This window comes from Lithobates pipiens, unplaced genomic scaffold, assembly GCF_037356315.1.
Source record: "Lithobates pipiens isolate NorthernLeopardFrog02 unplaced genomic scaffold, aLitPip1_a1.2 Scaffold_28, whole genome shotgun sequence".
NCBI lineage: Eukaryota > Metazoa > Chordata > Amphibia > Anura > Ranidae > Lithobates > Lithobates pipiens.
In genome coordinates, this window is record NW_027507789.1 from 73,453,361 (window position 1) to 73,469,890 (window position 16,530).

General features: G+C 42.6%; 1 protein-coding gene across 2 annotated transcripts in view; it reads left to right on the plus strand.

Moving 5' to 3' along the window:
• The window catches only part of LOC143935487 (histone-lysine N-methyltransferase EZH1-like), a 598,044-nt gene that overhangs the window by 356,948 nt on the left and 224,566 nt on the right, over positions 1-16,530 (plus strand). For both annotated transcript variants that reach the window (XM_077459407.1, XM_077459408.1), the window contains exon 11: positions 7,283-7,374. In XM_077459407.1, the coding sequence (XP_077315533.1) occupies positions 7,283-7,374 (92 nt within the window). The remainder of the gene's footprint in view (positions 1-7,282; positions 7,375-16,530) is intronic.

Below are 16,530 nucleotides of genomic sequence, written 5' to 3' on the forward strand. Positions count from 1 at the left end.
CATCATTAAGCAATAGCCGGTCGATCTCTTACATTGAACTTTCTGGAATGCCCATATTAGACGTTATACTTCCTGGCCATAGACCTCAGGGGATAAAATCTTCATATTTCTTGAGAGATACTGTTAATGAATATTTCTGTCCCATTTGAAGTAATCCAATCATATTCTCAGGGCTCATTCTTTTCTTGGTCACCCTGCGCCCAAAAGTGATTCCCATCACAGTTACACACCCAGCCAGTGCTTTCTTTTCAAGCGTGGCTCTTTGCTTTAGGCTAAGGTATGTTAATGTCCTTAGCAATCTTTGTGTCCTAAAGTGTATTTCCAGCCTGCTTCCTGCCCAGTGTCACTGTTTTTACATGGCTATTTGTTACTAATTGTTTAATGTGTCTGTGGCGTGTCTGTCACTAATGTCTGTGTGTTTCAAGGCATACCGGTCGGCTCGAATTGTACCCCCAACTGTTCAGTGATCCTGGTGCCTCAGTGCTGCAAGGGATTTTTCTTTGCCCTTTGGCAATTTTTTGTTCGGTTTCCTGTAGATTTACTTTCAGCTTTGTAGTACGAGGGCCTTCCTGATTGCATACAAGTCGAGAGTGTATAGGTCTGGCCTGGTGGTGTATGGTTTTGGATGAGTCTGGAGAAAAAGATGTGCAGGAAGATTGTGTGGGTTGTTACTAGCTCTTGGCTGTTCCAAGGACCCTCACTTTGGTTATATGTGTGGGCAGGCTGTATTCTCCTCAGTTAATACCCATAGGTGTCCTTCCTGTCCTAGACTCCTTGTGTACCTTAACTAATTGTCTGTGTCCTGCGTGCCAGGAAGACCAGTGCCACACTATGCCCCTCTCATTCATGTGAGTCCGGTCTGAAGAGTGTAGGCAGATTATTTTGTATGGGTGAAGGATAGCCTTGTCTGATTCCCAAATTGATTACCAAATTGATAAACGAGGGAAAAGGGGTGCAGCCTCTATAAAGAAATGAGTGTACCTGTTGGGAGGTGGTTTGCAATCCGGGTATTCAGCCACTTAGAATGAAGAGAGGCTTAATGGAGATTGCCGTTGGAACTGGAGGTGGGATATCTTAAAGCGAAAGTCCGCCGGGACTCCGCGTTTTTTTTTTTTTTTTTAAAAGCCAGCAGCTACAAATACTGCAGCTGCTGACTTTTAAAATAGTGACACTTACCTGTCCAGCGCGCCCTCGATGTCGGCACCCGAAGCCGATCTCTAGATCGTCTGTCGGGTGCTGCTGCCGCCATCTTGGGTATGGGAATCAGGAAATGGAGCCTTTCGGCTTCATTTCCCGGTTTCCTACTGCGCATGCGCGAATCGCGCTGCGCAATAAGGACGGTCCCCGCTGCCTCTGGGATCTGTGTGTTTCCCAGCAGGCAGCGGGGCACTTGCGGAAAGGGGCGTAATCTACGCCCCTTTCCGCAGAGAGCTATCCCGGAAGTGGGTGCAGAATACCTGTACTGTACAGGTATCTTCACCCCCCTCCCCCCTGAAAGGTGCCAATTGTGGCGCCGGAGGGGGGGAGGGTTCCGATGAGCGGAGGTCCACTTTAGGGTGAACCTCTGCTTTAAAACACTATGGAGCTGGAGATACTCAAGACCACATTGGGGGTCTTGTGCTATATATCAGGAAACCGGTTAGGAAAACCAACTTGCTCTGTCCAGCATCACTTTGCAAGGACAGGCAGGTGGGGGTAGTATCCAGGTTGCCTATGAATCGTAATAGATTGGTGGATGACTCAGTTCCAGGATCATCAAAATCTAACTTGCACTGTTCTCATCCCTAATGGCAGGGATGGAACATTGTGCAGATATCACGGTCAATCTGGGTACTATCAGACTCTACTGTGTTACACCCTGGAGTCCATCTTGTTCTGATGGTTTGAGTCTGGACAGCCTCAGATGACTGGTACTGATGAGTGCCGGCGAGAGGAAGGTGTTGTGCTATGGGAAAAGGCAACAATGCTGGCACAGACTGGGTCATGTCTAATGGATGCCAGGGTAGTGTCACAACTGGTCCTAAAAATACTTGAGACCTGAGACCAGAATACTGGTGCTGGTATCATGTGCTGTTTTCAGCATCAGGTTAAATGGTACTCAGCAGGGTACACTACCTCGGGGAGTCTATTGTACATCTCCTCTGGCCCTTGGCATGGATAGAGTAGGAACACTGGGTTGTACCCTGATCACCCCTGAAGAAAGGTTTTATAGCAAACCTGACATCCCCTTACACCTACTGAATCTTCCAATGGGATTCGGGGAGGAGTTAAAAGTTGGGCAGTTGGGTAGTTTGGGCAACAGGTAGATAGTGCCAACAGTTTGTGCAAGGCGTGAATAGAAGGGCCCTGTTTATGATCTAAGGGGAGGAGGGTGGTACAAAAATAATAGCCGCTGGGAATATGGAGCTGGCTGAGGTAACATTTTAGGTGGAGGTGAGGTAGGCTTCCCGTAATAAAATAGTTTTTTAGAGATCACCTAGGTGTGAAAAGGGTAGGGCCTGGCTGGACATATTGGGGCGATGGAATTCCAGAGGTTCGGGAGCAGTGCTGTGGTTGAGCATGGGAGGAGATAACAAGGGAGCTGGAAATCGGGATGTCTTATGAGTGAAGTGGACGATTTGGTTGATCTCAAGATCAAAAGTGGTCAATCCTAATATCTCAAACTAAGGTTTCTCAGTGAGAAAAGTTCATTCAGGTACAGTCTTAGGGCCACAGCTTTAGTAAACTCCACCCTGTTGCTGTCCTGATGTGGGTAACTATTAAGAGACCAAGGTAGAATATTGTGCGCATTTAAAAGAGAACCCTAGAATTATATTTTTCTTTTTGTCGTTTTGGGAAAAAGCCTCTAAAAAACCCGACTTGTAAATTTTTAGTGACAGTGATCCTGATCACCTGTTGATCACTAATATGGGAGAGGAGTTATCTATTTTTATTTTTTTTGTTCCTCTTAATTTTTTTATTTTAGTTTTTTGCTAAGTTGCTGCTGCAACAGCTGCAATGTATTATTTTTCATGGCACTTTATAATAATTTTCCAGGACAGTTATATATTTTGTTTTTTATGAATGCAGATTCAATGCTCTTTGACATAAAGTGAAATGTGTGTGATTAATGGTCTGGGTTTAAGCCGCATTAAACCTGTGTGTTTTATTTTTTATTTTTTGCTTATTTTATTTTTTCTCTTCTTTATTTCCTAATTTTTTTGTTTCATGTTCTTATCTTTAATTGCTTTAAGTGATGGTACCAGTCCCATTAGCTGATAATGTTCTTTTAGATCTTTAAAAGTAAATGTATTAGTCTTCTGGTACTTTTGTTTGAATATCAGAGATGTGCTGTGAATTGTAAGTCTTTACCGTTTCTGCCTGACTCTTTTTTAAGAGTCCAGTGGGTCCTATAGAATGGCTACCTGAAACATACAAGTACCATATTTCACAAAGTATCCATGAACATCCAGGTCTTATGTCTTAATGTAATTCTACCTCCCTTAGTCTGCCTACTTCTTTAACCTGAGCCCCATGAGCAGGTGTGGTGAACCCAGGGACCTGGCAATAGCAGGCAGCGTTGACATTACACCCCTTGTAAGCATTTAGTCTTAATGGTCACACCGCTGCTCATGTCTGGCATTCCTCCAATAATTATACACTGACATTTTTTTTCAATTCATGCGTGACTGTCCAGATGCCTGTCTGACCACCACCTGAAGAAGTAATGACAACCGAATAATTAATTGAGACAAATGTGCAACAAATAAGACTCTCCTGAACTTTCCTTCACCATACTTGAAAAGTGCAGTTTTGTGGTCCTATCCAATCGGTGCAACCATTACAGCGTATTACTAAGTTGCTAGATATGCCAAGATCTCGTCATCAGTGTTGGAGTTCTGCTCTTCCAAGGAAGAGGGGCAAGGAAACATTGCAGTACAGACACTTATGGTCCTGATGTGTCTCAAAGGCACCAGGATTTCTTTGCTGTCTCAAGTTTCACTGAGACAGCCAGGGGAGATACCACCTCAAGAGGAACCTGGCAAAGTGGTTCATGCACTTTTTGTCCATGGATATATAAAAACCATGCAATGTGTCTGCCAAACGGCAGATTACACTCTACGATACACCACGTCAACTGTCAGACGGAGGGCATGGTGTACATTATGTTTTGCGAATGTTGCAGTTTCTATGTGGGCAACACCAAATGAGCTTTCTCGTGTTGAATCAAGGATCATATATATTACATCAACAGTAATCAATTGCTGACACCTATAGGATGACATGTAAATCAAATGCATGCTGTTGACAGCAGTGTAGTAAAATTTGCAGTATTGGAACACATTCCAATGAACTCTTGAGGTGGTAATCATGATGAAAAAAAGATTCTACAAAGGGATATTAGATGGATTCACACTCTACCACTGCTCCTGGCCTCAACGATGCTATTAGCTAAAGCCTTTTCTTTAAAAATACTCATACCTCTTTATTCACAGGAAGATATCTGTTCATTTTGCTGTCTGTATTGATCTGTTACAGGGTGTAACGGAACCGTCTTTTGGTCTGGCCACAGTGGCCCCATGAGGATCTTTAATTTATTTATATATATTTGTTTATTTTTACATTTATCTATGTGTGTCTGTCTTGTGAACTTGCCAGTTGCTTGTTGGAGGGAGTTTCCTGTTTTCGGGGATCCATGATGATGCATTTTTGTTTTGCATGCGTGCGGCTTGTGTGGCGTTTATGCAATATATCATTGCGCTATTTGCCGCATATGCCCTATTATGGAGGGCTTGTTCTTGTCCGTCCACTTATCTGGGGGTAGAGTTTTGGCATTGGCCAATTGGCGTGTGTTTGTGTGAATGTGTGTAATTATACTATGTGATTTTGTGTCCTAAAGTGTAAATTTTTTTCCATTCAATTATTTATATTACAGGGGCATGTATGCTGCAATACCAACTTGAGCCCCAATAAAAGGTCTCCCCCTATGTGATGAGCACAATTTTTACACATTCAGCTGGATCCGTGCATTTTTTATTTATTTTTTATTATTATTTTTTTTATTTGCCAAATGCCTAATAGTGTGCTATGCCCTCTCTTTTAGATATCCCATTCGCCTGTATACTTACCCATTTAATAACTTGATCCAGTATCCATGGGCCATCTCATTCTCTATTATATATACCCCATCTAAAGGGTTAATATCTGATTATTGAATTTGTTTATTATTAGATATTGTATTGAACACGCTTATCGTGGAAATTTGTGACCACTTACCGCTGTGTGTGATTTATACTCGAATACCTATACATGACTACTATATACCAAATGAGAGCTAAGTCTAATATAAATCGGTCATTGAATTGGGGGACTTTTATAGCAGCACTTTAATCTGTAATGCATATGTTTGTAGTTTTTTGTTTTATTTAGTGGTATTTACTATAGACCACATGATATGTGTATCCCACCACTCTAGACACACATGCAATTTTGTTTTTTTGGTTGTTTGCCAGTTTGGTCAAATTCTCCCATGCCTTAAGCTTACCAGGCAAGCATACACGTTGTTTTGTTTATATGTAATTAGTCTCTATGTATATATACTCCTCCTGGAGAAATTGATACAAGGATAGTGGTGCGCTGTAGTAAAGGATATATGAATTTACAATAGTTGTGTACTGTATAGACATGTAGAGGTGAAATCTCAGTGAAGCCAATGGAGGTGGCCAAGATAAGTATAGTATAGGGTCAACAGTGTGTATACAGGTAAGTAAATAGCAGCTAGTAGCACATCTGTATATATCAGATATATGACAAAAATAAAATATAATATCGTAATTATCATATGGTCTCTTGGGTCAGTAAATTGGCATACACAACAATACATACAGGTAAAAATAATTCATAAAAGTTGGTGGTATTTTGTGGTGATATGTGCCAGAAATTAATATGTAGAAATAAAATAAATAAAAAGATAATACAAGTTTGTTTAGAAATAGGCAAAAAGGTGCGATAGTGTTGAGGGCTGAGTCCAAATAAAAGAAAGCATAATTAAATAATCGTCTAAACCGACGGATGAATATCTATATCAAATGTCCATGTAAAAGTGCATACAGTGAAATAAAGTGCTATCTATACAAAATAGCATAAAGTGCAGAAAGGCCGTGCAGCGATTCTATAAAAAAATCACATAAAACCTAGGTGGACTTGAAACCAAAAATCGCATAAAATATGAATAAACTACAGGTGTAAATAAAGTGTTGGGTGTTCATCAATGCAATGGGTGGTAGTTAAGGTGATCCAACGAAGTTCAGTGGGGTGACGTTATTTTCCGTGTGATCCTAGATGATCAATTTATGGATGTCCCCTTACCTTACTGCTGTAAGGTTACAGCATATATTGGATGTATCTTTAGGTGTCCCTGGAGCCCTTTTTTCCCTTTTATGGATCCTAATACGGTAATTCCTGTTTGGCGTCCCTCTCTTGTTCTTTATAAGGTACATGGCCTCTTTAAGAGTCACTTTGGGGTAGTCGCCATAGGTGGTCTCATGCCGAGTAACATATATGTTGAATTTAAACATAAAGGAAGGATGCCCCATAGTGTAATTTCAGTGCAATATTTATTATGGAAATAAAACTTAAAATCAGGTACTCACAAACATAGGGTAAAAAGCAGGCAGTGCAGGCAGCTCGACCAGCGTCACTTCCGGTAGCGGTATTCCCGAGGCATGTTCGTCACGGGTCATGTGACTTCATCAGTGGACCCATGACGAACACTTGTATAGCTATATACTACATTGAATACTTACATATGTACTCTCTTATTTTTAAATATACCAGCACCTACCCAGTATCTGTCCTGAGGAAGCTAATATTTTAGTGAAATGTGCTAATGAGCATGTTTTTGGAGGCATCACTGGATCAGAAATTTTTCTTTTACCTTGATACAGTATTAAATTAATCTTTTCTACTGTAGGTCCAGTCCTCTATAACTGCATTATTGGGTAACTGGTAACCGCGTCCATCGGGGTGTTTTTTATGTTTTTTATACGTTTTTAACTATGTTGTAATAAAATTTATATATTTTTTTACTGATTCTCACTCTCATGTCCCCACAAGGCCTGCTAATTTTTTGACTTGGTCAGTCCTTGAATATATGTTTTGGATGTTGACATGGTGAGTGTCTTCCCTACTTATTCTTGATTATAAGGGAACTGATTGGTTGCTAATGACAAGAATAGGTCTTTTAAACACGTTCATTCACAAGTGTCTTTTCGGTTTCAGTTAACTGTGTTTTGTTTTTTAGCATTTCACGCAAGTCCTAATGTGTGCAGAAGACGAAGTCGAGAAATTAAGATCGAGACTGAACCATGTGGAAACCACTGTTTCTTGTGGCTGGTTGGTGCACTTTTACCTTATCACAAGACTCTAAAAATACAAATTTTTAGGTGACATTCTGCTATTTTTGACTGATATATTTTCATAGAGGGGATCACTAAAATCGGACTTATTTACTCCTGTATGGATATTTTGCCAGCACACCAACAAACTTGTTTCAAAATTCAAAGTGCTTTATTCTTGTATGATCACATAGAAAAAAAAAAAACATTTCGGGACCTTCCAGGGTCCCTTACTCAAACCTGTGATATCCTTCTCCTGTTGTACAATGTGATTAGTCGGGAGTTGTTGTAGCACCCTTCTAATCACATTGTTGATTCCAATACGAACAACTATTATCAGTAGTTTGCTGAGTGTTTATATCAACTTAGTTTAATAAAGCTGACAGGCTGTCTGTACACTGCAAGTGTTTGGAGTTGGCACAATTCACCCCATTCACTTTTACATGACTAAAAAGTTCTACACCCCGACCTTACTTTTGCCATCTTGCTGTTTCATTTTAAGCAATATTTTTTCTTGTTACGAAAGAATCCACAGCGGTCCTTAGTTTACATTCTGGGTTCATGCTTAGTATGATGTCAAGCAAAAAGTTGATTGAGGACTGGCTTGACCTTATTTTTATCCTTGGGGAAAACACTGGGAGATTTTCTCAAACTGGAGAACACATAATCTAGTGCAGCAGTGCATAGTAACCAATCAGGTTCTTACCTCAGCTTGGTAAATGAAGCTTTGACAATAAAATCTAGAAGCTGATTGGTTACTATGCACAGCTGCACCAGATTCTGTGTGCATCAGTTTTAGTAAATCACCCCCACTGTGTTTCAATAAAGGGAGCTTCTTCGCTGGTGTATTACATTTAAACTTTGTGAAGTGAAGGAGAAATATAAAAACTTTTTTGACCTTTTGCGACATGAGCTTCAGTGGAGATCATAAGCCAGTGTGGAGCATGGAAAATAATGTGATAGCAACCATACTAGAGCTCTATTATTATTTCTTAATAGTAGACAATAAGTGTTGATTTGATTAGTTACACAAGAAACAACAAAATATTGGGACTTTATAGGTGCTGAAACCTCCTCCTAGAATAATGAATCTTACAACATAAAAATCTATATACCAAATAATAGACATATTGAAAAAAATATAGAGACAAATGTATTGTGCAGTCATGGATAACCATGGCAAACAATATTTCACATGAGGAGATGCACAACCCGATGTGTTTCACCTTGTCGAATTCTTCAGGGATTTCTTTGGAGGGGAATGAATGTGGTAGAGTTGATGTAAAAGAAATGAATGGATACAAATACTATAAATTCACAAATGTTCCTAAGTTCATAAACAATTGATATCATGATGGTTGTTAAACAGTAGTTAAAAACTTACATCTAGTATGTATTGACTTCCTGCCAGAGCACTATAATGTGGACCAGGCATCTGTCTGTCAGGTGGAGCTGGGTAAGATATGTGTTATTATGTGGAGTTTTCCTCCCTGATTGCTTATAGTAGCAACTAATGTATCGATAAAATTCCAGTGTCTGGCAGCGTTGTAATCTTGCTGTCTCCAATTTATGCACAATATGGCGATACTGAGTAGATGATATACATATGTATAGTGTCTAGTATATTGTTTGCATGGTGGCCACTAGATGACAGCAATCAGGAATTTTTATTAGGTGTACTGTGTACCTTATAACACTTTACATATATTTAATGGTTCCGGTTTGTGAGGTCATGACGGGAGGGGGTAGTATTATGTGCCCCGACTGCCTTGCTCTTCGTCCAGATGGATGGATAAGGGATTGATCTGGGCACTATTAGGCCGCAGCCGCACGTCCCATCATTACCACGCATGCGCAAAGTAACCGTGCATTTGCGGTAGCATATTCAGCAACATCAGGCTCACAGCTGTTTCAGCTGAGCACTGACGTCTTACGGAGGTGGTTTTAAAGGTGGGATGATTGTTTGTACATGTGGGTCATTATTTAGAGGTATTTTCAATCGTGGCAGTTGTATCCAGCTCGGATTAGGTGAAGAATGTGTATGGTTTGGCTGTGACATCCTCTCATTGGGAGATAAATCATATCAATTGTGTTTGCCTAGATGATAAGAAATTTGCAGGCTTTCTGGGAAGGAAAATTAGTATTTTTTCTCCTATGCTATTCCAGATCTGATACTGTGCACTATATCCCAGCCAGTGGAATCTGCCTACCTTGTTTGTTCATGGATTTGAACAGAAGGTTTATTTTCTAAGCATTTGTTTGTGTTTTATATGATGAAGAATAAATGGCTAAACTATGCTTTGAGTGGAGGGTATGTTATAGTTTTGTGTCATCTATCTTCCCCTTTTTTCAGTTCCTTTTGGTTAAACATAGGATTGAACAGCTTGAATTACCAATCCCTATGCATTGGACCAGTTTTTGGCTTTTGGGATAAGCCCTTCCATTCGACCCCAGGTCCGCCTGACATAGACAGATACCAGATACACATTATCGTGCTCTCGCAGGAATGTAATGCCTATAAAGGGCTTCCCAAAGTCAATACATACCAGATGTAAGTTTTTAACTACTGTGTAGCAACCATCGTGATATCAAATGTTTATGGACTTAGGAACATTTGTGAATGTATATTTTTTGTATCCATTTGTTTCTTTTTTTTTTTAATCTTTGAAAAGCAGTACATTACAATTTAAAGCCGCGTACACGCGTAGCCGTTTGTCCGACGTACTTAGTCTGGCGGACTTCCCGCCAGACTGTCCGTCGGACTTTCCGAACGGGCTACTTGCCCACACACGGCACTTTTTCGCCACGTGCCCGGTCCCCGTCATTGTGAGCGGAGGACTCGGCGAGGCAACATCTGAAGAAGAAGGACAAGGAGAAGGACGGAAGGCGGCGGCGATAGAAGACCGGGACACCGCCTGTAAAAGAGCTAGAAGAAGGCGCGGTGGCCCGGCAGAAGAACCGAAGAGGGGGACAAGACCCCCGAAGTCGGAAGAAGAGGCAGCGGCGACGAAGAAGAATGCCGGGCTCCTCCGCTAGTAAAAGAGCTACAAGAAGATAGCGGAGGAGTCCTGCGAGAAGACCCCCGAAGACGGAAGACCCCCGGAGCTGTGCAATAAATTATTTTATCTCGTGTGTTGTGTTTTTTTTTTGTACTTTGACAGGTGAATGGGTAGGGGTACATTGTACCCCATACTCATTCACATAGGGTGGGGGGCTCCCGGATTCCGATAAGCCCCCTGCCCGCAGACCCCGACAACCAACGGCCAGGGTTGTCAGGAAGAGGCCCTTGTCCTCATCAACATGGGGACAAGGCGCTTTGGGGTGGGGGGGCCGCGCGGCCCCCCCTTCCCCAAGGCACCCCCATGTTGAGGGCACGCGGCCTGGTACGGCTCAGGAGGGGGGGGGCGCTCGCTCGCCCCTCCTTTCCTGGCCGGCCGGGTAGCGTGCTCGGACAAGGGTCTGTTGTGGACTTTGGGGGGACCCCACGCCGATTTTTTTCGGCGTTTGGGTTCCCCTTTAAGTCCATACCAGGTGGCGGGGCCGGCGGCGTCTCCTTCGCGGGCCCCGCCTACCTGCAGACCCGCTCGAAATGAGCAGACTTTTCTCCGGGCGGAAAAAGTCCGCTCATTTCAAAAGTACGGCGGACTGGCATACACACGGCCGGAATGTCCGCCGAAATGCGAGTCTGGCGGGAAGATTGGAGTGCAAAACTTCTTTCTAAGTCCGCCGTACTTTCGGGTCAAAAGATATGCCGGAGGCTACACACGGGGGGATTGTCTGGCGGACTTGAGTTTGCCGGACTTTTCCACCCGCTTGTTTGATCGTGTGTACGTGGCATTAGGCCGTCATTTCACTTTGAGACAGCTTATGATTACCAGAAAAATGCAACCGGATAAATGAATATCACTCAACACTTGATGATCCATACATTGCGGACTCTTCCTGAGTGTCAGCTGAACAGGGGTACAAAATAAGTGCACTAGTTTTGGACGTCAGGCCTGACACCCCATAAGGGTTCACACTGTGTCAGGGGCCAACTATATCAGGAGTTAGGATAAGTGCTCTTTCGAGACTAGGACACAACTCACCTCCTGGGAATAACAGCAATTTCCCAGATAGCTAGAGCATCCTAAGGTGAATAAACTGCTCAATTCTGCTACAATCCCATGAGGAGTAGGAGGTACTCTGAAAGATTATGATTTATGTTTGAGAGTTTTTACAAGTAAGATGATGGTGTAAACGTATTCTCCAGAAAACGGTTACTGGAGTAAATACACCTGCTATCTTCAACTTTATAGTATTGATATGATTAAGAGAGAAGGGAAAAGAGAGGGTATAGGAGAGAGAAGGTACAGAGGGAGGTTGCCAATGCTTGAGCTTTGAGTGTTTGTTCATTTTATGTTGACTTCCGGCGATAAGGGAGATCCCTATGTGCCTAGCCCAGGGTTCCCATATGGCTTCAAATATTTTTGTGCTGGCTATTATTGTACTGACCATCTTTTCCTGGGACATGATTCACAAGATCTTCCTCTTGGCCAAGAAAGAGACCGTTTGGTGCTTGCAGGCCTTAGCTATAACGACTTTCGCTCCCAGACGCATAAATTATATTAATTTATGAGAGTGTTTAGGGATCGTGGGAATGGGGACATTCAATAGCGCTATTTGGGTGGATTTCGGAATAGAGAGGCCTGAGACTCTCCTGATGAGATTGAACATTTTGTTCGAGAATCCTCTGATTCTCGGACAAACCCACCAAATGTGGAGCATGGAACCCTGTGCTTGACAATCTCTAAAGCATAACTGTGAAGTAGAAGGAAACAACCTTGCCGATCTAGCGGGTACCATCTAGTTAACACTTTCAGATTTTCTTCTATCAAGGAAATGTTCATTATACCTTTAGACGCTCTTGATCACAGTTTATGCCATTCCTCCAGGTCCCAGGTCTCCTGCAAGTCTCTTTCCCATGCTTCCATGTATGGGAATTTGGAAGTCGGTTCTGCGGCACAGTGGTTTGAATCCCAACCACGACACTACCTGCCTGCAGTTTGCCTGTTCTCCCTGTGCCTGCGTGGGTTTCCTCCGGGTACTCCGGTTTCCTCCCACACTCCAAAGACATGCAGGTATGTTAATTGGCTTCTGTCCAAAATTGACCCTAGTATATGTATGGGGACCTTGGATTGTGGGCTCCTTGAGGGTAGGGACCGATGTGAGTGTTCAATGTACAGGGATAGGGACAATTGTATACACTCAGGTTGAACTGGATGGACTGGTGTCTTTATTCAGCATTTAGACGCTCTTGATCACAGTTTATGCCATTCCTCCAGGTCCCAAGTCTCCTGCAAGTCTCTTTCCCATGCTTCCATGTATGGGAATTTGGAAGTCAGTTCTGCGGCACAGTGGTGTAGTGGGTAGCACTCTCGCCTAGCAGTAAAAAGGGTCGCTGGTTCGAATCCCAACCATGACACTACCTGCCTGGAGTTTGCTTGTTCTCCCTGTGCCTGCGTGGGTTTCCTCCAGGTACTCCGGTTTCCTCCCACACTCCAAAGACATGCAGGTATGTTAATTGGCTTCTGTCCAAAATTGGCCCTAGTATATGAATGGGGACCTTGGATTGTGGGCTCCTTGAGGGTAGGGACCGATGTGAGTGTGCAATTTACAGGGATAGGGACAATTGTAGACACTCAGGTTGAACTGGATGGACTGGTGTCTTTATTCAGCATTACTAACTATATAATTATGTATATGATAGATATACCTACTCTTCGCTCCATTGCCTGGCCACACCAGCGCTCATAGTGTATAAACTCTGGGGGAGTGTTTTTTTTTTTACATATAGAGGACAGGAAGTGCGAGATCTGTAAGTATCCGAATTCTAATTTTTCAACACAGTTTTAGAAAGATTGGGCCCGAAGTGGAAAAGTATCCAATACGGTACATCCCCTTATCCAGCCACCATTGGAATGATTTGATGTTCATACCTGGCTTGAAGAGGGGGTTGTGGAAGATGTGAGCTAGTAGGCGTGTAGCAGATGTCAGAGAAGGAAGGTGCATTGTGTCATCCCATAATTTGATTGCATTGGAAAGCGTAGGGGACATTATAGGGGGCCTGGACTTTCGGGGACACCACAGTAAGTAGTCTAGGGTGAATGTTGGGACCGCCTCTCTCTCTATGCTGATCCAATCAGGTTTCTCATATCTAAAATAAATCGTTGAGAGTTGGGCTAATCTAGCAGCTTGGTTGTCAGAGAGGTTACGCGCTGTGCCCTGACCTGCCTTCTCCGTTCCTGCTCAGCACCTGATTGCCTGTGTTCCTGCATACTCACCTGCTGTTTGAAGGCCACTCTCCTCTCAGCACCTGGACCCTCTACACCAGGCTCTCATACCACTCCACACTCCAATGCCTCCTGTCTATTCTATCAGGGGCCCCGAGTTGAACGCATAAGGGAGACTCACCGGTCTGGTAAATGGAAGTCTGACATTGGTAATATTTAAAAAGATCAGGAAGGCCTAGTCCTCCTCATGTTTTTGGGCTGAAAAGAATGTGTCTGGCTAACCTGTATCCTTTTCTTCCCCATATAAATTTGATTATCCTTCCCTGGAAAGACTTTAGATGATGTTTTCTAATTTTTATTGGGAGGGATCTAAACAGGTAGAGAAGTCTAGGGAGCAGAGTCATCTTGATGGAGTGAATTTTGCCTAGCCATGAAATATTGTGTAATGCCAAGTTTTGGAGGTCTTTTTCCAATTTACGATACACTGGGGGGAAGTTTGCCTGGTATAGTTGTTGTATTTTATTAGTAATATTTATCCCTAGGTAACAGATTGATGAGTTGCTCCACTTAAATGGTGTTAGTTGATCGACCAATGTAGGGTCCAATGAAATATTTAATGCTTGGGATTTTTTCATCTTAACCTGAGGGCCTGAAATATTTCCAAAGGATTCCAGGAGCTTGCTTATGTTGGGTAGAGAGGTTATTGGGGAGGAGACAAATAGGAGAATGTCGTCCGCGAAGAGTGCGCACTTGTGCGTGGTTTGTCTGCACTGTACACCTTTTTTTGTTGTGATCTGATCACTATGGCTAGAGTTTCAATCACTAAAGCGAAGATTATTGGGTACAAAGGACAACCCTGCCTGATTCCCCTGGCGATTTTGATGGGGCTGGAGTAGTAACCCTGTAGTCTCTCTCGCTTCTGGTCAGAGTAGAGGTATCTCCGTATCCCCATAAAATTCTCACCGAATCCCCATTGTCTTTGGGCGAAAACAGGTAAGGCCAGGAGAGCGAATCAAAGGCCTTCTGCAGGTCTAAAGATAATAGGAGATCCTCCTGAGTGAGCCTCCGTCAGATTCTGATTGAAGGATAGAGATGAGGTCAATTGACGACCTTATCTGGTCTGGGCCCTGTCTTCCTGTGATAAATCCCACCTGGTCCTTGTGGACGTATTGATTGATAAAGGAACTCATTCTGTTAGCTAGTGTTTTAGTTAGTATTTTTAGATCATTGTTAATAAGGGATATGGGTCTGTAATTTTCTACTAGTTCTGGGTCTTTATCCAGTTTGGGAATTACCGAGATGAAAGCCGCATTAATGTGGGTATCCATGGGATCCCCTTTCTGTTTGGAATTAAAAAACTTTGTTAGGCAAGGGGCTAGGGTGTCAGCAGAAGTTTTATAGAGATATTTATAATAGAGATTGGGGAATCCGTCAGGACCAGGAGCCGAGCCTCCTTTTAAATTTTTGATCACCTCTAAGGTTTCTTCTGTTGAGAAGGGGGCTTCTATAAGATTTACTTGATTTTTTTTCTGTAGGGTGGGTATAGATTGGTTCTCTAGATAGGAGTCTATAGTGGGTTTGTCTGCCGTATTGCCTTTTTGGTATAGCTTAGAGTAAAAAACCTGAAATGATTGAAGTATCCGTTGGGGATTTAGGGTCATTGAGCCATCCTGTAGTCTGATTTTGGGGAGTGTGAAGGTACGGGGTTTGGCAGAAAGCTTAGTAGCTAACATCCTGCTCATTTTATCTTTTTGTTGATAAAATCTCGCTCCACTCCAACGCAAGGAACTCTCGGCTTTGACTGTGAGCGCAAGGTTTAAAGCTATTCGGTCAGCATCTAGCTTGGCGATTTGGACCTTTGTCGGGTCTTTTTTGTGCTGTTTGCATAAAGTGGAGAAGTCTCTCTCCAGTTTCTCTACATCCGAGGCTCTTTCTTTCTTAATTTGTGAAGTTATTTGGATTAGCTTTCCTCGGATCATAGCTTTGTGGGCCGCCCTTTACGTTTCAGCCGGGATTCGTACATGTCGTACAGGAGGAGATATTCCTTCAACGTTTTATCAAGAACTATAGCCTGGATTGGGTCATTAAGTAAAGTTTCCGTCAATCTCCAGTGTGGTTGGGGAGGTCTGGTGAGTTGTCCCTGTAATATGAGTTTAACCATAGAATGATCCGATAGGGCAGTGTCCTTGATGTAGGCTTTGTTTACTGCAGGGATATGTATTGAAGAGATAAAAATGTGATAAATTCTGGAATAAGATTGGTGAGGGTATGAGAAATGTGTGTAGTCCTTGTTATGATAAATTGATAAATTCATTTTGCCATTTTGGAGCCAAGTTTCGTGGGTCGGGTGAGTTGTGCTGAAGGTGGTTTAGATGTGTCAAGGCTTTGGTCGAACGCGATATTGGAGTCTCCTCCATATATCGCCGTTTCTTCCAATAGAGGCCCTAATGTTTGGAACATGGATAGAAAACAATTATCCTGGCCTTTGTTGGGAGTGTAGTAAGAGATAAATGAATACAAGTGATTTTCTATCGATCCCTTCACTAATATGTACCTACCCTCAGGGTCCTTGTGTACCTGGATGGCTTCACATTTTCATGTTTTTGCAAAAATGGATCACTACACCCTTCATCTTGTCTTCGGCATTTGCTAAAAACAATTGGGGGTAGTGAGCGTGGAGAAAAGAAGGGGTGTATCATATTGGAAAGTGTGTTTCCTGCAGCAGAACTACTGCCATTTTTTGTGATTGGGGTGTAGGTGTCACATAACCCAGAATTTTAGATAAATGTGCCATGAGTGGCCTCTATAGCAGGAAAAATGTGTATAAGTACATCCCTTCTTGATCCTGAGATACTGGTAACTGTCCTTAAGACCGACTGAAG